Below are 24,999 nucleotides of genomic sequence, written 5' to 3'. Positions count from 1 at the left end.
GCTGTCTCACTATACTCTCTACAGATACCACTTCATTCCCTTCCATCCTTCCCTGGAGAAGGAAGACCTACCGCACAGAACCAGCCAGGCTATTTAAAATTACAACGCCTAAAAGCTTCACTCTGTTACTAAGATTATCATAACACTGAAACACTGTAAGTGGATTAAGCCAGCATCATAGATCATACAAGCAAAAATAACAAATTTGGCATATAAAACACAGGTAGAAACTACAGATAATTACTGTAGAGTGAAAAAGGTATTCCTAGACACTGCTATCTCAGCCAGAGCTATACAAATGTATTGGTTTAGGATTAATAAATATACAAATACAAAAATAAATTTGCTTGTATTCCACCACTTGAGGCTTGGTTTGTTTGGTTTTTTGGGTATTTTTTTTTTGGAAAAAAAACCCAGGCTTATAACCAAGAGAGGTCATCCTGCTATTGAACAGCAATTTTAAAATGAAGAGACTGACTTTCCACTCCTGTGTGCCAAGGGAAATCGGAATCAACTCCCTCAGTACCATTCAAATTACACTGAGTAAGCAAATTGTGTACACCGAGGAGTGGGGAGACGGTCCCTTCACTTTCAGAACTCGTAACTTGGATTATTCCGATGTTATCTGTGCCTTTCACATAAAGTTACTTCAGACAGGCTGACAATCCACTGGTACTTCTTATCTCACGGTCAGACAGTTGACTCTGTTCCTCCGTTAGTGAGATTAACTTACTCCCCCTGGGAGAGCTGGCAACTACTCTTGTTATCTGAACACTTTAAGAAATCCTTGAACAAATCAGCCACATCTCCCTCCTTACTCCCAAGGCATAACATTCAATGCTTTCAAGGGTTGTTTTATTCTGCTAAAAAATGTCTTGGTGGCACAGTGCAACAGTTCAGTTTATCAACGTTTCAATTCTGTTCCAGGAACGGGGTGCTAAGTGTTCATTCACTACATCTATAACAGCATTAGTATAGGAACATGGATCACACACTTGGTACGGCACAATGAAGCATGAAGCATATTAGTATACTTAGAGCTTGTGCAAGGTCCACAATCCTATCAAGGAATTAGGAGGTTAGTATTTTAAGAGCAAGTAATTCAGAGAAAGGATTAGCATCATCTGTTGCAAGTAGGCACAAGGAAAGGTGTTAGCATGCTGCTACAGAGTCCTGGAAATCAAAAACCAATTCATTTAAACCACAAACTGGCCAACACTTATCATTTTTCTCCAAATGTTTTGAAGTCTGTGGCCCAAAGGCAGAGGGAATGCAAAGAGTGCCTCCTGTTCAGAAAACTGACCACATTATTTTGCTTTAAATTAGTTACTGTTTAACAAGTAGTCAATAATAGCATCATCTCAAGAAAGGCAAGAGAAGAGACTGTACACACGCTTTTAGCTTATTCATGTGGATTTACATGCATATACAAATGTGCAAGAAAAAAAAATCATCAACATAAAAGGGAAGCTGGATGCACTAAATCAAATCAAAACAAGCAGCAAATAACATTTTTAGCATGCAATAAAAATTAATACTGCAAGAAGGATTATTTCGACTGCACGAAAAGATACAAAAAGGTCATATCGAGAATTCTAAGTCCCCTTACAAAACACAGATCTGCTGAAAACAGCATGTCTCTCAAGCAGCCTGAGAAACCCAGTCAAAGGAGTTCTCCCTGTCCCCCTGCCCCCTCCCCAATCATTCTCAAAAACCTAAACAAACAGATCTGCTTTGCCACATCCATAGTAGGCCAAAAGCTACAGGTATAGACTAGTACTTAAACCAGAGGTGTTGGGGACAATCTGATTATCAATTACCACCTCAGAGCTCTCATCTGCACTGCCAGTTCCCACCAGTTAAAGGCTGATTTCAATATGACAGATGCTGAATATTGCAAGGGTCTGCTAAGCACACAACTACAGGGCAAGAGTTTCCCCAAACCTCTGCCTCGTGGGAAACACAGCTGTGTACCTGTCTTAGAGATGGCAAAAGTCAATGAAAACAGGCAGTACCGGGAATCTCTTCAGGTAATCAATGTGTAGGGTCTACCCCCACATTTGCATTTACAGGAAGAACAAAGGAACAGCCTTCACAACACACGGACATTTATGTCTTATTCTCCTGTTTCAGATGCCTTCAAACCCTCCACCTTGGATATTACCTGTCATAAACACCACTAGAAGCTCTCTAGGAGCAAACTTTGAATTTTCGAAGTTAAAGAAAAAAAATAAATGAACATAATTCCTTGTAGCTCTAGAAAGGCATTACATTCTACCTTTTTAACAGAAAAATGACTAATACGCTCCTGCCAAATGGCAACTGGTTGTCCAAAAAACAAAGTCGCTGGAAAAAAAAAGAAAATAGCAATATCCTCACAGACTACAACCACAATAGTATCTCACTGCATATAAGAACTGCTATGCTGTCTCCAAACCCACAGGAAATCTCAACCTCCATACTGCTTCTTAACATGAACTTTTGTACTCACCGATGCAGCACTCCTATCACCGAGATATCAATTGTTGGCAATCATGCGCAGCCTATAAATCAGGAAGAGGGGAACAGGAGAGGAAAAAAAAGCATGAAGACTTACTAGACGAGGAGGAATACTTGACACTGCTTGAACGAGTCCTGCTGAAAGGCTGCTTTGCAGAGACAGCAGCTGCCGTTTTCCTCGCTGCAGCTCTAACCTCTGAAATACCCATCTTCCGATACGGCTCCACATGCCGGCCAGAAAATCCCGTCCTTGACTGTGTCGTCTCAGAGTCACTGGGTACTGTAAATGAACCTGCTCGTTTCCTCGGCATAGCAAGGATGTCCAGACGAGAGAGCTTCTTTGTCTCTGTGGACTGCTTTGAGGCTGGAGCAGCTGCTTCAGGGTTGGATGCCGTTTTCTCAGTATCGACACATTCATTGTCCGAAGTATCTCCCAGCCGGGCACGACGTAGCTTTGAGGCCCTTGTGGGTCGTGGAGTGGACAAACTGTTTGAGCGGGTGAGAACCTGCTGGATTTTCTGCACATTTGAGGTTGTTTTGCTGTGGTCCTCCTTGGTGGCCTGAGCCAAAGGTTTCCTTCTGGGAAGCGGCCGGGATACTGAGTGCTCATGGTCAGACACGACTGCATCGGGGACCGGCAAATAGGGCAAGCTTGAGCTTCTCTCATCATCTGTGAAGTCAAGCGACCCTCGAGTCCCAGCACTTCGCTTTATTTGGAAGCGTTTGGTGGTCTCTGTGTGGTTTGATGTCTCTGGTGCTTGCGTCTTCCGCTTCTCCGTCAACCTGTCCCGAGCACTTGGCTGCCCGCACTGGTCTTGGATGGATGGCGTAGACGAAGATTTCTCCTTCTGCAAGCTTGTGACCGCTTTGCGTTTTGGGGCAGTTGTTGGGACATTTTTGCCACTCACCAAGCTGACCGTGCTGGCAGTGTCCACATCAGAGTCCCCTGACAAGGAGTCCTCTAGCTGACCAGCAGTATCCGAGGGCTCCAGCTGTTGGCTTTGACCAAGTAATTTGGCTTCCAGTGCTGCCAAGGCAGTTTCAGTGTCCTTAAGGAGAAGATGAGTGTCCTGACCAAAGTCCATACGCGTTGACCGAACAGCCTCTAAATCTTTAAGCAGAGGATGACTTGAAATATGTGGGAGTTTATTTTGAGGAACACCGCTGCTTGACTTATCTTTGGTAAAACTTTCCTGCCTAACAAAAGATGATGTTTCCTTTCCTGACATGTTTTCCTGATCTTGAGGAAGACTCTGATGAAGCGAAATAACCACTTTTCCTGCTGCATTAATGTAAGCACTAACATCTTTGACTGGGGCCTTTGCAGGAACTGGCGTGCCAGCAGACTTGAAGGAAAACTCCTGATCCTTGCTAGTTTTGTCTGCTCGAGCATGAGACACACTCAGAGAGAGCTTAGCAGCAATCCCCATGTCGTTGCTGTCATCACCAATGTAAAATGAAGTAGGAACTGGCTCACTTACAGCTCTCATGTTTGAGACCCGAGAGGCTCCTGGCTGCCGGCTCTCTGACTTTGTGTCTTCCCCCGTGTGCTCTAGCATTTTATTGTTCTCTTTGTATTTCTTGCCTTTTTCCATGCTGAAGCCATCATCAGATCTGCTGGCATCGCTGAGGCTATCTGGATCCAAGTCTTCTTGGATGAAGAGGCGGCTGCTGGCATCACCATAGGGTTCCACACAGTGGTCCTTCAAAATGGTTCTCTTGGTAATCTCGGAGTAGGACTCCTGGCAAACCAGGACTGTGGGAGTGGAACTGTCCAATTTATCACTTGGTGGGAGCTGGGGAAGAAGGCGCCTTGTTCTCAAGGGGACAGCATTTTCTGGTTCTCCAGGTTTTGGGGCTACACTGTTTTCTGAAGAGAATTAAGCGGACAAGAATGAACTGTTGTAAACCTACCACTTTTTTTTAAATTTTATTTAGGAAGAACTTAATTCTGCAAAATCCAAGTCCACAAAAGCACTCACAAGATGTGCTTAGAACTAGGCTTTTATGTAATATAGGACACCAATAGGGCCTAGCTCCTGGCTCAATCCCTCAGATTTATCAATAGAGACACTGAAGGTAAAATCATACTTAATTCCTTCGCTGGATCAGAGTGCTCAACGTCTTTCCTCTGTCTAGGCAGAATTTCAGATTCATTCTCCCATGATCTACCTCTCAGTACAAGCACATACGTTTATAGGCTAATGGCATTGCTGGCATCAGTCTAACATAAATCAAGCCATGGGAAGGAGACAAAAAGTCATCAGACCAACCACTGCCATCTATTCAGTAAATCGGGCTCTGTTGTGTAGAATGGCACTTAAAATACTACATCACTGCATTTTTCACAGTACAGGTTCTCATATGATCATATCCCACAGCAAAGTCTCAGGAGAAAGACCCTATAACAATGAAGAGGCTCTGAATTAGAGCTCACCATCCTAGCGTAGGTGGGCTTATCGGTACGGACACACTTCATGGAAAATGCGCTCTTATTTCTCCCAAGCCACTAGCCAAGACTTTGTATCGCATACTGCCTTTAAACACCAGGATAATTGGTTATTTGATTATGGCAATATTTCAAATGTTCTGGGAGTCAGGTTCTCACTTAGTGTGAAAATAGCATCAGTGACCTCTGAAACAAAGGTTTCTTTTAACCTTTCCCGAGTTTGTCTATCACTATCCATGGCATGAAGGTAATGACAAATATTTCCAACCAAAAGAGGGCAAGAACATTTATAAAAGCCACCTAAGTGCTGTTCTCCCTTTCTTGTATACCAACAGGAGCAGGGAGTCTGTAAGCTGTCTTGCCAGCTACAATGGGAGCCTGACCTCCTCCTGCCTTCCTCCTCCCCTCCATACCCAGTTTTCTCCACACTTCAAACCTGTCACCTGACAGCAAACCCCAGAACAGCCTATGATTCTCAGCACAACCACACACAGGGGAGTCCAAGACAAATTTCAAAGGGCTTTCATCTGGCATCATAAGGCAGCCTAAAGAATCGCTACTTGGGGCTAGTTAACACTCAAGGTCCTCACAATTTTTCTCCTTCCCACGCACCCTTTAGTCGTGTCCAATGTAACATAAGAACTTCTTGGATGACTCTGAAATGCAAACCAGAGGCTCCTTCCATCTTTATTCCACCAGGAACGATTCACTCTGTCCTTCCTATCCCCAAATACAATTGCTAAACCAGAAAATAAGTCACAGCCAGATACCCAGAAGCCCTTAATTCCTGCTTTTCGTATCATCCGGGCTTAGATTCAGCCACCTTTAAACAGTAATGTCAGGATGAAACTTACCTGCACCTCCATCACCCTGCCCAGAGACAGATCCAGAGTCTGAGTAACTGTCCGCAAGGCTCGCCCATCTAGACACCCACTTCTGACTCCCTTGAGATGCCGCAGACATCTACAACAAGGTGGGGAAGGCAGTGTCAGAAAGAGGGTTTGTAAACCAGAACCTAATCACAAAATCTCTCCTTTCATACACACATCCCTCAGTCTCCTCAAAATGGGAATCAATCTATGCATCACATTTCCATCCAGACAGGAAACCCATCTACACTTCCACCATCCCAGCAAATCCACCTGGACTGCCCATACCTGCGCATCAGCCTGAGACCCACTCACAGCTTTTGAGGCAAATGCCTGGAGCAAGGGTGACTTTTGACTAGTGCCGTTTTCACTGATTAGATGCTGATGAGAACCGGAGTCATCTTTTTCACCTTTAATTATTGGTCTAAAGGCTGAAGAGATTCTGCAAAATTCAGGCGACTCAAGAACACCAAAAACCTGAAAAGATGTTTGCATGGGAATGATTAAAACCCAAGAAAACAGGAAAATATTAGCCTCAATTCCAAATCCATAAAGCATTAGTCACATACAAACTATGATCCCAAGAGCAAGAAACACTCGCCAACGCTTCCATAAAACTCCATAAATAATTTTCCTCTCTGCTCCACAGTAGGAGCTTTAAATATGCTATTCATAGAATCCCACTCACACCCACCTTTTTGCTCACCCTTGTTATTTCGATGTGTTGCCTTTAACAGTATAACCTTCACTGAACCCTTTTCAGCCCAAAGAAATTATAAGGAGTGTCAAGAAAGCTACTTATAAGCTAATTCACAGAGAATTAGGAAAAGCTGGTAAAGCTCCATCTCCAGGATCTTTCATAGAATACAGCAGCGAGCCAGCTGGGCAAAGCAGCCCTACATTGCCATGTGAGGACCTGGAAAGGATGCACCCTAAGGGATGGGTGAGTGTTTGGAGCTAGCTGACCAGATTCCTTCTGGAGATAAACAGGTGTCCTAGGGGAGGTGACCAAGATCCACACCTCAGAAGGGCTTGTTTCTCTTTCCTGACTACAAGTAGTTCTGAGGGAGATGTGACCATGGACGGTACCTAGGCTGGGCAGAGACAGTCATAAAGTTCTCCACTCCCAATTCTCAATTTAAAAAAGTGTGTGTGCAACGGTGGAAGAATAAAAAAGAGTCAGTTCAAAACCTCAGTAAGTTCAGAATTCCTATCTTCTTTCTTCCTGGACAGAAACACTGAGATCCAGTTGTTTCCTAAGTGGACAAGTCTGCACTGCACCAAATCTACGTCAGACAGGAGCACAATGTGGCCAGCTTGCCTGCCCAAGTCACACAGCTGCCAAGACAACTCTCCAGAAATAATTATACTTTTGTGGCATTCTTCCTTGTATTTCCCTAGCAGAATGATTAACCATCTAATTTCAGGAATAGGGCCTTTCTGTGGCTTAAACATCTTGCCCTGAAAGCTTCCGATCACAGTTCAAACAAGATGTAAGGAATAAGCATAATAAACAAATGAGGGAAGCTAGATCCAGGCTCACACAACACTATACAAAGCTCTAAAGCCAGGTTCAATTAAGGCTTCCTTTAAACTTCACTGTCTTCCTGCCTACACTTCACTAACTCTTCATAGCAACTTGCCAGTTTTGTTTTCATAACAGACCACAGATGAAAGCTAAACCTGAAAATCAGCCAAAGTTTGGGTTTGTTTCCCTGCAATTTGCTTAGTTAGATGGGTTTCTTGAAGCCTCTCCCTCATCTATGTGGTTTTGGTTTTAGGCTATCATTCACTTTGCAAAATACAAACAAGTATAGATCCATCCAGGATTGCCTCTGCCCTAGACCACACCCTTCGCTATCTCAACCAGCTGCCGCTTGCCCTGCAGCAAGCACTCCCCTTTCTAATGAGGCAAAGCCAACCACAGAACCACCTACCACTGAGGATTATGAAGGATCAAGAGCACCAGTCCTTGGCCTGCATTTCCTTCGGTCTACCACGGGATGCTGCATCAGTGAAGGACTGCGGCTACTGTCTTCGTGGGCAGGAGCTCATGCAATGCTAAGGCAGAGGCTTGGGAGCAGCCCTAGAGAACAGAGCTGCTCCCAAACATGGCTCTCAGCAGGATCAGCCCCATCTTTATTCTGCTGTTGCATTTCCTCTAAACAGATGGCAAGCCCAGTCTTGTACTTTTGCATTCAAATCTCATTTTGGAAGGAAGGCAGCTCTTTGTTGTGGGCTTACCTTCCTTTATTACACTCTGTGGGTTTTTTGTAATTTTGTTGTTTTGTTGGGTTTTTTTAAAGACAAGCCTCTCCATTTTGTCAAGGCCTATCCTTAACACAAGTCACTCAGGATGATTTCCCACCTCTAACCATAAATCCCTGCTGCATCCAATACAAACAGGAGCAATCCTTCACGGCAACAGCTAATTAAGTTAGGCCGTCCTGCACGAGGTACAGAAGCCGAAGCCTTCAGCCTTCAGCTCAGTGGCCAAGCACAAAAAAGCAGCATTTACCTGATCTATCATTTTTCGTGCTTCCTCCACCTCTTTATCCTGCGACTCTGTCTCGATGGTGTATGTGCCTGTCTCGCTCACGCTGTCTTCCTCATCATTCCTCCTGCCCTGGGCTGATTTTACCTCGGAAGGCGGAGCAGGGGCAGATTCTGGTTCTGATGATATAACCACATGTGGAGCGACCGGCATGGGCAGAGGTGCTGGTTTCTCAGCGCTCTGCTTCCCAGATTGAGCAGTCTCCCGCAAGTACTCAGCCATAAAATCCTGAGCCATTTTAGACTTCCTTCCAACACTCCCATAAGTTTTGGCTGATGCTCTGGAAGCAGAGGAGGACGAAGAGTTGATTCGGTCTTCCGTCTTCTCCCTCTTGAAGGAGCTACTTCTTTGGGCTCCGGAGGAGTTGTTACTGGGTTTGCCTGGTGGGACCCCAAGGTGGGATGGTGGTACGGCATTTCCCGGCTTCTCCGGTGGCAACGCATTCTTGCGCTTTTCAACCTTGGTCTTCAGCCCTGGATCGGTGTCGCTCTGGGAGGAGTGAGCACTGTGCGTGAAGGACTGCGACCTCTTCTTCCGCGGCGTGTCCTCGAAGAACTCTATGACGAAGGCCTGCTTGTTGTGCAGCATCTCGTGAGGATCATGCCTCATTTGACGCTGCAGCTTGGTTTGCTCTGCTGCACGTTCGCTGCCCGTTGTAGTCTCCTTCTCTGCCTTGGGAGCCACAGGGTCTTCGGAGTCACTTTGTGTTCCGTCCTCGTGCCTATTTCCTGGAAACAAGGTATGTAGAATTGATTTGCATATTCTTAGTTGCTGTGGCCCTGTTATTAGCTCCCAGTTGAAATTTATCTTTTCAGTTCAAAGAAAAAAAAAATCCTACAGGACTAAACAACTCCAAAGACATCTGCTATGGTACACGGATTGCATCCTATCAGAGGTAATAAAAGAGAAAGCAGCGGGTCTCCCGACTATTGGTTGGCTACCAAGTTATTAAAAACCAGTTCAAGAAACTATTTCAATCCCAAAGTGATTACACTATTTTGCCATTCTGCCCAGTTCCTGAGATCCAAGATCACTTCATTAGGTTCTTTCCGTTACAGAGCAGAAATTTCTGCTGGATCTGTAAATAAATCCCAAACACCGCACCCCATGAAACCAAACCCCCATGATCAAAGAGTGGACCAGTGCACTACAAGTGTGTACAACTCTAAACACCCATGTTACTCTCCCTCTGCAAGGAGAGAATAAACCAGAGGCTGACAGAAAAGTGAATCTACAGGTTTCTTTACTTTTCCGGAAGATTTAAGTATCACACCATGACACCCCCATGAGTTACACAATCCTATCACGAACCAAACAAAGGTTAAATCGTTACTTAAGAGTTCACTAAGCTGAAAGTCAGTTTATAATGATTTTCACTTAATGTTAGCGACAACCATCATTACAACCTTCTCTATATACCAGTGATGCTCTGCCCCTCAGTGCCTTAGTTCAGGACTCTCAGGAAGAAATTGAAAATAAAACGACAAGTTAAAAGTAAAACGAAAACCAAACCTTTTTTTGGAGAAGGAAACGGGTGTGAAGGCACACAACACGATTCAGTCAACGACCAGGAACCTGTCATCGGGAGAACGGGTAAAGAGGTCTCTGCGCTCTAGACTGTAATATGCAGCAAGATATACTGGCTAAAATATCACGTGCTTGAAAGGAAAACTGCTCAAACCTACTTTGCAAGTTCTCCAGACACATGGGTGAAGACCATTTATTACCTCAAGTTAGCTGTGAAAGATTAGAATTTAATACAAGACCCATTCAACCCAGGAGTCAGTCCTCTGAATAGTTTTCTAACACCCTCACTGAAGGAAGCCAGCAAACTCTGCATTGCGCCTGAGGGCTGATAAGCTCCATCCTTAGAAAGGAAAGTTCTTAAATTAAAGGGTCTTGACTAAGAAGTCTGCTGAAAACAAATCAGCAAGGACACAAGGAAAAACACCCACCGTGCCCACAGATGCCCCAGGAGAACACCATGCACTTCCCCTCAAGCTGCTAAGGTCTGAACTCTCTAGTCTTGATACATTAACCCAAATGTTCCTGAAAGTGAATAAATGCTACTAATGAACCCTGACATTCAGGATCTCTGATCCTGAAGACCCAAACCTGGTAGGCAGCCAGCGGTAGCCTCCAAGACATCTTCAAAATTAGCCCTGCCAGAAGAACACGTTACACAGCTATCACAGATAAATGACACCACGTCCTCTGCCAAAGCAGACAGAGATAAACTCCTCAGGCCACCAACACTGTACATTTTAATCAAATGTCCAGAGAGTTGATTTCTTTATATGCAAATTTTGCATTAAATTACCTCAGCTTCTTTCCATGCCTTATGGACTGCAAAGAAGCAAGGGTAGTCAGTCGAGTATCCCTGTGCATTGCTCAGTAAAATCATAGGATGACCATCTGCCTAACTCTCTAGTTTTCTCCAAGAGGAAAAAGCAAAACTGCTGAAGCCCACTTGCATCCCTGATAGTGTTCTCCAGCAAGTCAACAAAATCCAATATCACAATAAGACCACCAAAAAACCTCCAAAACCCTACCAAAGCCCTCTATCACAGTCACAGTAGACTGAAAATAAGACTTCAAATAGTCAGGCAGGGCACCTTAACACTGAACAGGATTGGGAAGAACCAGAAACAAGCAATGACAACAAAAAGGTTCAACTTTCATGCTATGTCAAATCCTACAGCTGGATATGTGAGACCATTTCGACCATGGGGGCTTCTCAAAAACCATACATGAAGCAGCAAGTTGGAGGTCTAACAGGAAAAGCTCCTCATATTACAGGGTTGGGGTTTTTTTTCCCCAACAAGGTCCAAGCAAATAGTCCTTTAAAGGAAAACAAGGTATTGCTCCCTTTTAAGAAGGATCTCAAGCACAAGTACACCTAGTAAACTTCTAAACTTCAATACCATTTCATCATTTGCAGCTGCAGTTCAAAACAAAGATTTTCCAGAGGCCTGCAAGGCAGCAAGAATACAGGAATCAATGGTCTATGAATCTAATGAAGTCTAATGAATCCTAGCTGTTCAGTGCATTGCCCACAAGAGACACCCAAGCAAGCACAAATCTTGCAAAATATATGCAAATTATGGGACTCTCACCAGGTGCACTACGTCCTGCGCCACAATCTACACTTTAGATCTCCAAAAATCTCCAAACAATATCTAACAGTGACCCACTTAACAGGACACAGGTCCAGGAAACCTAAAGTTTTTGAACAGAGCAGGATTTCAGAGAAGAAACCTTCTTCTACAAGCACAACAATTTCCTCCACTGGTGATCACATCTATCTCGACTCTATCACCAGCCTCCATGTTAGGACATCTGGTCATTAGACCATGTGGCTCTCTGGTCATTACAGCCATCAGACGATCACACTTAACCTCTCCTGGACTACAGCTAAAAAGAAAAGTCATTCCTTCATCTAGGAGAAGCCAAGAAAAGATCCACTGAAATACCTGTGTTTACCAGCTTGCCTGACCACATGGAAATTTAGACGTTTAAAAACCAAAATCCTTTTTTCAATCACTGTTACTGCTGAGCTGGCATTATAGATGTAGAGGAACCAGATTAGAGTGTCCCCAGGCCAGCATCACACATGACTTCAGGGCCAGGTGAAGAGCCTGCTTGCTGGATTCAAATCCATTAACAATCATTAAAGAAATATTATTTATCTTGCAAATTTGGAGCAGAGATAATTAATTCCAGTTCTCCTTGACAAGAGGGTCTTCCCCCTTTATTATGCTGCATTTGCACAGCTAATAAAAGAACTACATCCATAAGACTCGCCTTTAAGTGTGAGACATTCACTCACCTTTAAGTGTCCTCACATGAACTGGCAGGTCACTCTTCGTACTGTACACATCATCTCCTGGAGATTGACGTCTTATCAAGCTTGGGTCGTTCTGGACAAGCCAGTCTGCCACTTTGCTCTCTGCCGACATCACTTCTGTATGAGCTGGTTCCTTACTATACGGTCTTCTTTGTCTGAGCGAAAATTTAGTTACATGGTCTTTTATCTTTATCTTACCAGGGGTATCATCATCAAATTCAATGGTGAAAGAAGCATGACTCTGTACAACGGGGGTTACTACAGCATCAACATCCTTTGTTGGGATCTCATGGACCTGTGTTTCTGGAGATTTTGATGGCTGCTGAAATTCTTTAGTTGGAATCTCAAAGTAACTTGGCTCTCTCCGGAAGGCAAACACAGACTGTTCTTGGGCATCTCTATAAGCAGAAATATTACCATTCAGTTCCTCTTCATGCTGGGTTATCTCTTTTGATCTTTCTACAAAAGGAAAAAAAAAAAAAAAAATGGCAAGAAAAACTTAAATTCACAAACATTACCTGAAATGGATTAAAGAAAAAAATACAAGTTTTGGTTTAGATACCTTTGTACTCTCGCCTCATCACTGAGATTTATGCTTGTTGCACTGCTGCAACCCAATCAACATTGGTTATATTCCCTTTGTCCTTTCTTCCATCGCTCCCCAAACAGAGAGCAGAGTGCACACACAACTGTATGTTTTGACAGAATCTACGTGGTTAGTAGCATTTTAAAGTTTCTGTGTGCCTGGGCTGATGGAAGGAAGATCCTATTTCACTTTACTGAATTCACTCACACGCACACCAGCTCAACTTCCCACGGTTCAAAGGAAAAGCTTGAGTGCACAAAGCTAATCACAGGCACGGTCTTGCTGAATCAACACCTGATTCTGTAACATCACCAGGGATAAAACCAATTTTTTTCAAGATGGCTTCACACAGTAAAAATCAAAAGTGTGCAGAAGTTTTGTCCCCCTATCTTCTCCCACCCCCAAATCACCTCCATTACCTGAGTAATGTTCCTCTTGCCTTCTGTCCTCCTTGTTATTTGCATCATCTTCTCCCCACCAGGAGGGCTGCCCATAAAGAGGGGTGCGATAAGTATTGGTTTCTAGGAAAAAGATAAGCAAATAGTTTGACACAGAAAATACCAATTCACTGGGTTCACAAAAATCACTCTTGTGCCAAAAAGGGAAAAAACAAGAGGGGCACATGAGATGATGTACCTGTTACACTGCAGTTATAAGAACAACAAATTATCACAGAATCATTTAGGTTTGAAAAGAACTTTAAGATAATCAAGTCCAACCACATCTACATATCGTTTTATATCCAGGGATGGCAACCCAACCACTTACCTGGGCAGCCTGGTCCAGTGCTTGACAATCCTTTCAGTGACGTAGTATTTCCCAATACCCAATCTAAACCTCCCCTGGCACAAGATGAGACAGTTTCCTCTTGTAGATGCTGACTCCACCTGCCTTTACTGTCATTCATAGTTGTGGTTCCCAAATACTGGCTTTTCTCCCTTTCTAGCCTCATTATTCAGGAGTCAGAAGATTTTTGGCAGGACAGACTGCAAAACTCTGCAACATAGTGGCAATCCAGGTGAAAAGTAGACTTTTTTTTCTGGTCTTAATTGGAAAGACTTTATATCTGCCTTTTCTTGCCCCACCATGCCTGCGGATGTTGTGAGGCCAAGCATTTTTCTTTCAACTATTCACTACTCCCAGTCTCAGTGACACACATCCCACAAAAGGAAATTCTTCAAGTGTTACAAATTCAGGGAAAAGAGTAAAACCGTCTTCTTACACATACATCAAGAAAAAGCAGTCTTCTGCTCTCTAAAGCTTAAAGTAAACCAAGTGGATTCTAGAGTCATTACAGGGCAGAAGTTTTTCTCACGGAGAAGCTTCCCCTAGGAGAGCCAGGCTTGTATCATTATCTCTGCTCACTAGAAGATTAGCTTCACTGCAACAACTGGTACCCAAAGGTGCTGATCCACTGCTTCTCATTTTGTCTCCCACAAAACAAGACTGTGTTTTGGCAATGCCTTGGGCTCTTGCTGTTTATACAAGTCAAAATAACACACCTCAATTTACCTATGGTATAGTTATTAAGTTTTTGTAATAGTTCGAGAGAAGCAAATAAAGTAGCTTTTGTCCTTTCATGTAGAGGTGATAGAAACACAAGGATAGGTCAGGGCTGAGGTTAAGCTCCAGCTTTGGTAGTTGCTTCTGCCTCTACACGTAGCAGCTGTCAGCACAAGCTTTACTGGCCACGTCTTAAACCCTGGCTCCAGTTACTGAGCCATAGCCGGGCTGCTACTGCCAGCTGCTGCTCAGCTTGCGGTTTTAAAACCACACACTGCTCGGTGTAAAGCAGCCCTCAAACAGCCCTGAAATTCTGCATTCCCTTCTTTAATAAGGACCTGACAGAAAGTAGTCATTAGCATAAGGGAAGTCAGGAGAGGAAGGAAACTTTAAGTCAAAGGAAAAAAAAGAAGACTGATTTTATGCTGCTGTTCCCAAAGCCACGCAGACCCAATGACCACTACTTTAGATGTTTTTTCTAGCATAGTTCCAGAGATATAAGCTCATCCATCTGACAGTCCACTGGCAAAAATTTTGCTTTACAGAAGCAGCCCACAAGCCTTTTTCAAGAGATCTTCTTCGTGTTTCAAAATTCACCACACTGCTTCCCTTCACACCGAGGATCAAAAGAGGCTGGAAGTATTACTCTCCCTTCTGCCTAGACTTCTTCTTCTGCGCAGAAGATAAACCGTGTTCCCATTATGTAGGTGGCCTTTTAAAGTTCAAAGGAGGAAGCGTTCATGAATAAATTGGAATTGCCAAGCAATGTGTTTCATAACTGAGAATGGGTAAACCACTCACCACTCAAGGGAGAGGGAAGAAAAAAATACAAGAAAAAAAACCCTACTCACAAGCTTGTTAATGAAGACAGGCACTAAAATGCTGAGTTTGGTCTCTGCTAGGCTGAGACCTTCTGTCATACAGCCCAGCAGAAACCTGCCGCCCTCTCTTCATGACATGATTTGCCCAGCACACCCCCACCCCAACCACGCAGGATTTGCTCTACCAATCTTGGGCACTTGTTTTGGGCACACACTGCCATGGGTTACTGCCTCTGAATTGCAGCACTGACCTTATGGTAGATGGCCAAGATGCAGACAGGACTGAGAGAAAGAGAGCCAACACCTTGGAGTGATGGACAAATCCATTACTAACAGCCAGCTATGCCCGGGGCAACTCAGGTCTAAAGATCAATGGGGCACAGTGAAAGGCTCAGCACCAAAGAAACAACAGCAGAACCCTGTTGAAACAATAGCCCTGAAGATTTTGGATATCTGCCTCAGACTAATACGATCAATTAGAAAAGCTCATCAGTGGTTTATTTTAAGTTGCTGGCGAAACAAATACTGAGCATACTACCCTACAGATGAAATGCAAAGACCATCTTGCACCCAACTCTGTTCTGTCTGTCCCAAGCACAGGTGCTGTTACTGTTTGCACCTTGCAGGGTATCACCTCACAACAGCTCATCTCTCCTCTGTTCATCTCTCCTCTGGATCCCAACGGCCCCCTAGTCCAGAAGATTCTAGTCACCTGTACCAAGAAAATTGTTTCCAAAGGGGCACAAGTGAGCCAAGAGACCTGACATGCACCCTGCAGGACAGACTTCTTTCCCACAGGCTACTCCAGCCTCAAGATCTGTGTCCCATCTGTGTACTGAACACAGGAGCTATCGCTTTTTATTCCCCAGGAGCTCTTCTACTACAAGGGAAAAGGCAGCTAGGTGAGCAAGTCAGCCTTGGTCACGCTTATTCGCTTGATGGGGAACTTCAGCATTGCAAGGAAAGCTAAAGGAAAAAAAAAGAGGATTTATAAAGAATAACCAGGCAGCTTCTCTCCCTCCTCAGACTTCCCCCTCTGCCCTAAAGAGCCCTAACAGGTGCTTGGAAATTCCCCAAATTCCAAAAACTAATACGCAGCCAAACCCCCAAGGCACATCAAGGAGCACCTACAGAGAGTCATTCGGCTGGCGGGAGTGCACAGACCTGGGGCCACCAGGATGGGAGCTGCTCCATTGCACTCACTGAAAGACAACAGAAGGTTCCTTGGGCCCTCAGACACAGATCCCACATGGCCTGTATTAGGTTTGCATGGCAAGGTTTTGGTAGCAGGAGGGCTACAGAGTTGGCTTCTGTTAAAAGCCACTTGAAGCTTTCCTTGCATCTGGCAGAGCTAGTTCCAAGAGAGACCCACCACTGGTCAAGGCTGAGCCCATCAGTAATGTGGTAGCACCTCTGGGACAGTGTATTTAAGAAAGGGGAAAAGTTGCAACAGCAAATGCAGTCAGAAAGAAGAGTGAGAGTATGCGAGAGAAAACTCAGCAGACATAAGGTCAATGAACAGAGAGGAGGAGGAAGAGGAGGCACTCCAGGCACCAGAGCAGAGATTCCCCTAGAGCCTGCAGTGAAGACCATGGTGAAGCAGGCTACCTCCCCGCAGCCCACAGAGGTCCACATTAGAGCAGATATCCACCTGCAGCCCATGGAGGACCCCATTCTGGAGCAAGTAGATGCCTGAAGGAGGCTCTGATCCCCTGGGAAGCTCATACTGGAGCTGGCTCCTGAGAGGACTTGTGAGCCCGTGGGGGACCCATCCTGGAGCAGTCTGTTCCTGAAGGACTGCACCCTATGCAAAGGGTCCACATTAGAGCAGTTCATGAAGAACTCTATCCCATGGAAAGGATTCATGATGGAGAAGTTCATGGAGGACTATTTCCTGTGGGAGAGACCCCATGCTGGAGCAGGGGAAGAGTGCAAGTTCTCCCCCTGTGGAGGAAGGAGCAGCAGAGACTCCTTCAGCTACTACAACAGCCATTCCCCATCCCCTCGTGCCACTTGCAAGAAGGAGGTAGAGAAAATCAGGAGTAAAGCTAAGCCCGAGAAGAAAGGATGATCCAGAGTCCCCAAGTCAAGACTGGTTTGCCCCAGACTAATTGCTCAACCCAGGAGCCTTTCATTACATTTTCTATCCCCTGCCCAGCTGAGGAGGGAAGTGACAGAGCAGCTTGCTGAGCACCCAGTGTCCAGCCAAGTTGAACCCACCACGAGGCCCCACCTGCAGCTGTGTTACAGCACATGTGACACATTGGTTCGTGTCTGTGGGGTTCTTTTCATTCCTTCCCTCTCCCAGCCTCCACAATAAGTTGGAACTTCATTTTAAAGACTGCAAAAAGCACAGATGAAAAGCAGAGGAGTCAGTATCTTGCTGTTTAGGGACAGTTTCAATACTGTAAGAGCAACTAATGTTTCTGCTGAGCCTTCATATTAATTTGCATTTAGAATAACATGATATCAAGTGGCACAGACACCCTCATTCTCAGCTACTGCTGAGAATGGCCAGATCCTGAGTCGGAGTAAGATTTCCCTGATTTCAGAAGAGCTACGTGAATTTGCTCCCCTGCTCATGTCAGAAGCTTCAGTCCCATCTAATTTGCCAGTACAACCAACGTGATATCTCTCCCACCCCAGCTCTAACACAACGATATTGTACAAAAAGGAGGGGGGGGAGGGCGGGGAAGCACGATAGGAAGACAGCTAAACCAGATGGCTGTGACAAAAGCGGGCCAGGGAGCAGCTACATATGCAGTTGTGCTGGGGGGAGGGTTGCTTTTCACCAGCTACAATGCATTTTGGGTAGTGAGTTCAACCTGGATCTGTAGCATCCATAGCAGCGTGTCTGCCTGTATCCTGAGACGCACATATCACCCTGAAGCCACCACCTGTCTGTTACATTTCAGTGTAAGATGGAAGCTCTTGCAAAAACAGAAAGGCTCGGGGCTTGCCCGAGTCAGTGGTGAAGCAAGGAACACAAATGAAAATGAACCGCTCGAGCATTTTCATGACATGAGACTTCCTCCGATTGATGGCAGCTTGTTACCACCTCTCTTCACTCTGTGCCAGGCTGCCCAGATGGTGCCAATTCATTCAGACATATTTCTTAGCTCATCGATTCAGGCAGACAGCCTGAATGCCATCCTTTTAGATAACTGAACTGAGGTCAGCAAGCATTTAGCCAGATAATACTGAGCTACCAGTGACGGTGTAATACATGGAAGATCACTGACATCCACATGTTCTGCTCCTGGATTTCAGTCTTTAGGGCAGTCACACAAGAAAAAATGAAGGCTGTTTTAGTGCAGAACAAGGTAGATCCATTTGTTTAGCAAGTTGGACTGGAATGTGGCCTGTTAAAATTAATACGGAACTACTGATCACCTGAAGGGAGTCACCACAACATGAGAAAATGAGATGTGTCAATACAAAGCGTGTATTTATGGAGGGAGAAGTGAATCACACAGAACAACAAAAGAGGAAGACCAAAAATACAGCCCAGGTGACGAAAAGGAAAGCAGAAAGCCTGTGTTAATACTGTTTCAATCAGTGAGTGGGCAGAAGAGCTTTCATGGTGAGCATGCAGTTCCCACCACAAAGGGGTCTGACTCCCTTGAAGGTGTCCCCTGCGGTCAGGACTGTACCGAGGGCTGTGCTTTGTCTAGGTCCCCACAAAGCTTCAAACAATCACAGGCAAGAGAGAGAGAGAAAGCAACGGCAAATTTCTTTGCTGACAGAAGCACATGCAGCTTTGAAGCAGTCTACAGCAAGTCATAACAAAAGCATGAGAAATCCAGCTTGTTTTAAGTCAAACTGGTTTTGATTCATTATTAATAACAATAATGCCCATCTTCCGAAGAGGTAGAGTGGGTTTCTTATGTCAGAGGATTTGGGGGAAAAAAAGATGATGCTCTATCTGCAACATTTTAAAATTAATTCTTTACATCTCTGCTTTTCGACTCTTCTCTAAATAGAGAAATCAGACCTAACAGGAATAACTATAAAGCAATTCTTTGACTCTCTGCTGCAGCATTTATTTCACAAGTGTGTGTTAAATCTAAGCCCTGGTCTTTTGTACCTGCTGCAAACACACGCAGATCCCAGAGGCTTTCAAATCAGGCTGATAAATCAGAAATGTATTTGTATCAATTACACGGCCAAACCTTTAACACGCTGCAGGTACCACCACCCTAGCTCAGATGAAATGCAGATACACCACCACCAATTCCCTAAATTAAAGCCTAGGGTAGAGCTGTGAGTCTAAACAGCAATTACCATGATCTCATGAGGAAGGCAGCCAAAGACCATGGCAACCACTTCACAACTGGGCACAACGCCCACTCCCTCCATCCACGCTGCCTGCTGACCTCAGCCCTGGACACCAACAAGACTTCCAAGTTGGCCACTCTTAAAAGGACTCCCTAATGACACGGACGCTAACCTGGCCAGCAAGCCTGCGTTACAGATTCTGGGAGAAGCTCAAGTCCTGTTCCTGCAGTTGGTGATGCCCACTTCAGCTGGACGCTGCGGGCAGCCGCCACCCCTGAAAACTCAGGCCTGCAGCAGTTATTCAGAGGTTACTCATCAGGTTCAGCATCACCTAGTTTCCAGTCAGACAGTGAGGGCTTTAAAAGGAGAAAAAAAAAAATACTATCAGCCTAAGGATTAACTGTGTTGAGAACAGAAGACCACAAAGTAGCTTAATCTCATCCAGTATCTCAACTCAGGTAGCAACAGATGGGGATTGTGAGAGTCAAAATCTGCTCAGTTCAAGGCTGTACCTGGCCTCCTGACTGCTCAAGGCTTTAGGCATGAGAGCCCATGGCTGTTTTTAGCACTATCCATTCATATCCAACCCATAAGGCTTACCAAGCTCCTCGCCTCAAACATTGTTCACAAAGACTGGTGATTTTCTGTTTACAGGCAACATCGACCCAAAAGCTGCAAATTTAACAGCATAAGATTAAGTGGCTGTTTCCCATTCGCTCCGCTGGAACTCTTTACCCACAGCCCCTCATCTCCTCCCATTTCTAAGCAGCTCTAATTGTTCCCATTGTTTTGTTAAACCTCTTCCTTGAAAGCTTGCATTCCCTCTGCCTCTTTTCCACCCAAGCTGTGGGAAGCGATCCTTCTAAAGGCTTTTGTCACCCCAGACCTTGCTTTAATTAGTCAATGCAAATTCCTAAATACCTACAGGCTTAGCAAAATAGCTCTTTAGCCAAAGCCTCCTTCTGCTGCCACTAAGCAAGCCCACTCCCCAGAAGAATACTCCGGTCTTCTTTCCGCTAATCAATTCAAATTGCTGACTCTCCTCCGAGCAGCCAAGGAGAAATTGTGCAGCTGAAGACAAGGTGAATTAGTCACATCGCAGATTAAAAAGGGACCCACCGATCATTCTCCTTATGTGACAGAGATGCTTTTTAGAGAGTGAGGTGGTGATTTAATGTTCAGACTCCGGTTTTGCTTCCACAGGTTTCAGTTCAATCCAGTAAAACACTTCCAATAAAGAGCCCTGAATTCCTCCATAGTTCAGTGGGGTTGGCAGCACTTCAGATTTTTCCCTCTCTGTCCTTCAGTCCCATCACAAGTTACACCTACCCCAGCTCTGGCCTGCAAGAAGTACTCACAGCCCTTTTTGTCTTGGTTCTGTGCCCACTATGACAGAAGTGCAATGCAGGTCTGCAAAGCACACACAAGAGAAACGGGTCACCTTGCTGAATAGTCACTCAATATCCTGACTCTGAAGATGTTCTAAACATCAGCTGCTTACGCTATGTAGGTTAAAATCAACCAGTATGTATTCTGGAAGGTGGCAAGAATGGAAATGGGAATATTCATGTAACCAGGCAGCAAAGACAAAGTGGTTCCAGTTACTGGCAAGCTCTCCCAGTTACTGGCAATGCTTCTCAAGAACCCACTGTCCTTTGAAGGGCAGCTGGTGAGCTCTCCCCAGGGTGAGGCTCACCTCTTCTCACTCTCCATGGTATCATGGTTAATCATCACCAACTTCATTCCTTTAACTGAAGGCTTGTGAGGCACAAGTTGAAAACACCACATCCATGAGGAGGGGCAACACTACACAGACACAGGTAAAGCCACACAAAGAAAGGTTTTGCAGGGCAGAAAATGGGAGTTGGGCACACAGATGTGCATGCACGTGCTAACACGCACGCAGCTGGAGGCAACAACAAGACCAGGGACAAAAATTTACGCTGTTTTAGTACACTATGTCAGCTTAGAGGGATTTTCATAAAGACAATACATACGAGATTAAGGTCAGTCAATCCATTCCTATTAGTTATCACAAAACCTTAACAGGTTTACTCAAAGTTGCGCACTTTTCTAGAAGGCTGCTGCATCTGTCTGTAGGTCAACTCAAACAACGTGCTGTCTCTTTAACTTGCCCATCCTCTTCCCTCCATTCACCTCCCTGCTTCTTCCTCAAACAGCCCCAGTGGACAGTCTCCCTGTTAACCCTAAGGCTTTCCAACCGCTCTGGCATTCTGGTGCCACAAGACCACCACTGGCAGTCATCTATCACTGGGATGCTTCAAAATCATATTGGTCCCTCCTGTTCATCAAGGTCTAGAAGGCCATGAACTGACACCTGAGCAGGACTGGGGAAAGACCTGCCAGGGCAGTACCTAGAGGAGGTAGAAAGCTGGGTGAAGCAGCTTTGACAAAGGGTCTTTATAGAAAGCAGCAGTGGGTAAAGAGACTTTCAAATGGAAAAGGCTTGCATTTGGGGCACCATGAACCTGAAGAAAATGTCTCCCAGTTTGGCAGTCAGTTTCAATCCCACATACTGGCACATTAGGAAATACAGCTTTAAGATCACACAGGCTTTTTGAAAGAAATGGCTTGTTACTTTTTTGCCTGCCTGCCTGCCAGCACCACGCCACAGCAGCCATACATTTTCTACTCTGAGTCACCGTCTCTGTTCAAACACCAACTTACGATTAGGAAATTAAAAATAGACCAGACAGGTGCCAACGAACTTACCAAACCTGCTTGGCCTACAGGTTCTCCAGCACACACACTGGGACAAGGCGTGTGTGAGCCATCATGCCAGCTGATTTTTCTTTTGGAGGCTGTATCCCTAAAAAACTGAGTCTGGAATACTCAGAGGTTTAGAAAGGTGATACTTCTGGAACTGCTCCTAAATGCAACCCACAACACTGTACTGGATTCTGACCCCAAGCAGGGCTCAAGGTGCGCTTTGTTGTGAATCTTGATTAACTGGTTCCCGAGCAAGTACCTGTAATTGCCTTCCTCTCTCCTTTCTCCAGCTTTGCTTGTGGGGACTCCATGTAGACACTATGCTCCACGGGCTGCTCCGCCCTCTTCATTGCTGTGCCTTTGTAATTCATCTGAAGTTGGCTGGTGTACTTCTCATGCTGTAAAGACACAAGCAACAGCTGCAGGGTGCCAGCCCACGGAACAAGATAAACCACCCTTACCCACAAATGGATCACACAAAGGCAAATACTGTGGCTATGTGCTGCAACAAAAAGGAAGTACACCTGAACAAAGGTCAAAGAACAGCATAAATGCCAGCTGCAAGGGGTTCAAATTCCCCATTTGGAAGACACTGACAATTCTAGTCCATGAGAAGGTCACTGTGACTTAGCTCTGCAAAACAGCTAATTAGGAAACCCTTTAAAGAGTAAGCTGAGAAGAATCAGAACTTAGGCTATTTTCCATTTAGGATTCAAATCCTGAAATCCCCTTTGTTCTTAAAGCAACATTGTAAATTCTTTCAGGGCACTCATCTGCATTATCTCACTTTTTCACCAAAGGCAATGAAAATATATTTTAATTATTTCTCTCCAAACCCTCTCAACAGTTAGGAAAGTGATTATGTCTTAAAACAGGCTCCACATTAACATAGTAAATGAGCTATTTAAAAGTGGGTTTATTACAAGGAAATTAATAAAATGGTGTACTCATCTAGATTGCCTCTGAGTAAGTTCCACAAAGGATTTGCCCAGTTTCAGCTGTTAGACTTCTGATCCTCTCCAAGTCCTAAACATGGAACCAAGGCTACAAAAACCTATCCGCTAGCCAAGAGGTTATGCTTGGCACTGATAGTCCAGTCCCTCAGCTGAACACGGCAGCTTTCCTGCCTAGAGGGGGTTGCTTTTCTGCCTTAGATAAGAACATGCTTTAAATATTTTGTACCTGCTACTGAACCCTTTGTTTAAAAAACACCTCGTTCATAAGAGCATTGTTCAGTAAATAAGAATTGGGAGCTTGAAGGCAAAAAAAAGATATGATGTACAAGAATAAATTAAAGTAAAGTTTAGCCTCCTGTAGGAAGTTGATGGAGCCGGCCTAAGTCACCATGTTCATGCTGCGTGCTTACTCTTTAACACATTACACTTTAATAACCTTCTTTGTTGGCAGTCCTGAAATCATAAACAGCTTCATCTACACGTTAGTGCAGGGATAAGAGAGATCAGAGCAGAGATAACCAAGAAATGTATCTCTCCACAAAGGAAGTTTTCGTTAAGACCCAATCCAAACAGAGCTTCACAGTGTGGAGTATTTCACTGCTGTGGAGTATTTTAATATTTCAGGCTGCTTAGCTGTTATTATAGCATTTAATAAGTAAATAATCAAACACTCAAAGAGATAAATATATTAATAACACCACTGCACCCAGACATCTCACCTTTAATGCTTCTTCTGGGACTTTGTGTTGAATTTGTTCCAGGACGTACATGTTGGAATGTACAGAACTCATTAAGGAAATGGCAAAGGTACTGGATGGACAGAGAAATCTAGCATTTAGTCACAGAAAGAAAACAAGATCATAAAACCCAAAAAGCTTAAAATACACAGGGCACTAAAACTCGCCTGTGCAATATCCCATCATGGTGTTTGTTGTGTATATTTTCAACAGAGCATGGCATCACACCTGTTGGCCAGCCCTGTGTCAACTAAAGGGTGGCATAGAAGGGGAGCAGGGTAGGGGAAGCCTAAGGGAGCACAAGCAGCTTCGTGCAGGACCCTGGGGAGCAAACAGAGCCCCGACTCAACTTACACCCCACTCCTCTCTACCCAGCTGACAGCTCCAGGCAGACCACTCTCTCCTCATACTATCCGGGCCAAGATGGATCAGTCTTGCACACTTAGGACGAGGGAGTGGAAGAATTCAGGCCCCTGTAGGGATGCCCAGAACTATGGTGCTTTCTTGCTCTGACAAAGCCTTTCAGCCACTGCAGTTTCCTAGATGAAAAGTAAATCAGGTCATGAGCTGCTGTGACCTCTTAGGAAGGGAGGCGTTCAACATGGTTGAGCCTAGGCAATAATCCTCAGCAACACTGCATGGAAAAAAAAAAAAAGGAAGCATCTGGCAATGTCATCATGAACAACCCAATCAGGGCAGCACAGAGCAAATGGGAGGAAAAAGGAAAGATGGAAAATGACTAAAAATAAACCAATATTGGCTTAGGAGGGAACCTCCACACAGTCTCTAAGTGAAACTGTAAATGGAAAAGAAACAAATGCTCTTTCAACAGTGCACAGCTGACGGAGGCCTCAGGAGATGCTGCCATCCACACCAAGCTGAACGTGGCATGCACAGAAAGCACTGCTAAAGACAGTGGCACCGAAGCAGCAATAGAGAGGAAGAGATTGGTGTGGTTGCTATGGTAGTTACAAAGTTGATACACGAGTCTAAAATTTACTTTCTCTACAGTTTTCCCTTTGAGGGCAATAAATTCTACTATTCATAAATGCAATCATTCATTTCACATTGTATCCATGTAAGGGTTGCAGGACTAAGCACTACAGCTGCTTAGTGCTCAAAATTGCTTTCTATAAAAAGTTTAAACCTGTATCACAGCCATTAAAACCT

At 44.6% G+C, this 24,999-nt stretch overlaps 1 protein-coding gene across 13 annotated transcripts in view; it reads right to left on the bottom strand.

The window, feature by feature from the left end:
• CEP170B (centrosomal protein 170B) overlaps positions 1–24,999 on the bottom strand; it is a 258,688-nt gene that overhangs the window by 16,295 nt on the left and 217,394 nt on the right. For 7 of the 13 annotated variants that reach the window (XM_054066746.1, XM_054066744.1, XM_054066750.1 and 4 more), the window contains 9 exons: positions 23,812–23,870; positions 22,396–22,534; positions 13,224–13,325; positions 12,201–12,677; positions 9,884–9,946; positions 8,336–9,099; positions 6,106–6,294; positions 5,803–5,911; positions 2,597–4,369 (listed from right to left, as the gene is read on the bottom strand). In XM_054066746.1, coding sequence (XP_053922721.1) covers positions 2,597–4,369; positions 5,803–5,911; positions 6,106–6,294; positions 8,336–9,099; positions 9,884–9,946; positions 12,201–12,677; positions 13,224–13,325; positions 22,396–22,534; positions 23,812–23,870 — 3,675 coding nt within the window. The remainder of the gene's footprint in view (positions 1–2,596; positions 4,370–5,802; positions 5,912–6,105; positions 6,295–8,335; positions 9,100–9,883; positions 9,947–12,200; positions 12,678–13,223; positions 13,326–22,395; positions 22,535–23,811; positions 23,871–24,999) is intronic. The other 6 variants (XM_054066751.1, XM_054066755.1, XM_054066756.1 and 3 more) reach the window with 3 other exon arrangements.

This window comes from Cuculus canorus, chromosome 5 (genome assembly GCF_017976375.1).
Source record: "Cuculus canorus isolate bCucCan1 chromosome 5, bCucCan1.pri, whole genome shotgun sequence".
Taxonomy (NCBI): Eukaryota; Metazoa; Chordata; class Aves; order Cuculiformes; family Cuculidae; genus Cuculus; species Cuculus canorus.
The sequence above is the reverse complement of the archived record's forward strand: the minus strand, read 5'-3'. Positions and strand labels throughout refer to the sequence as shown.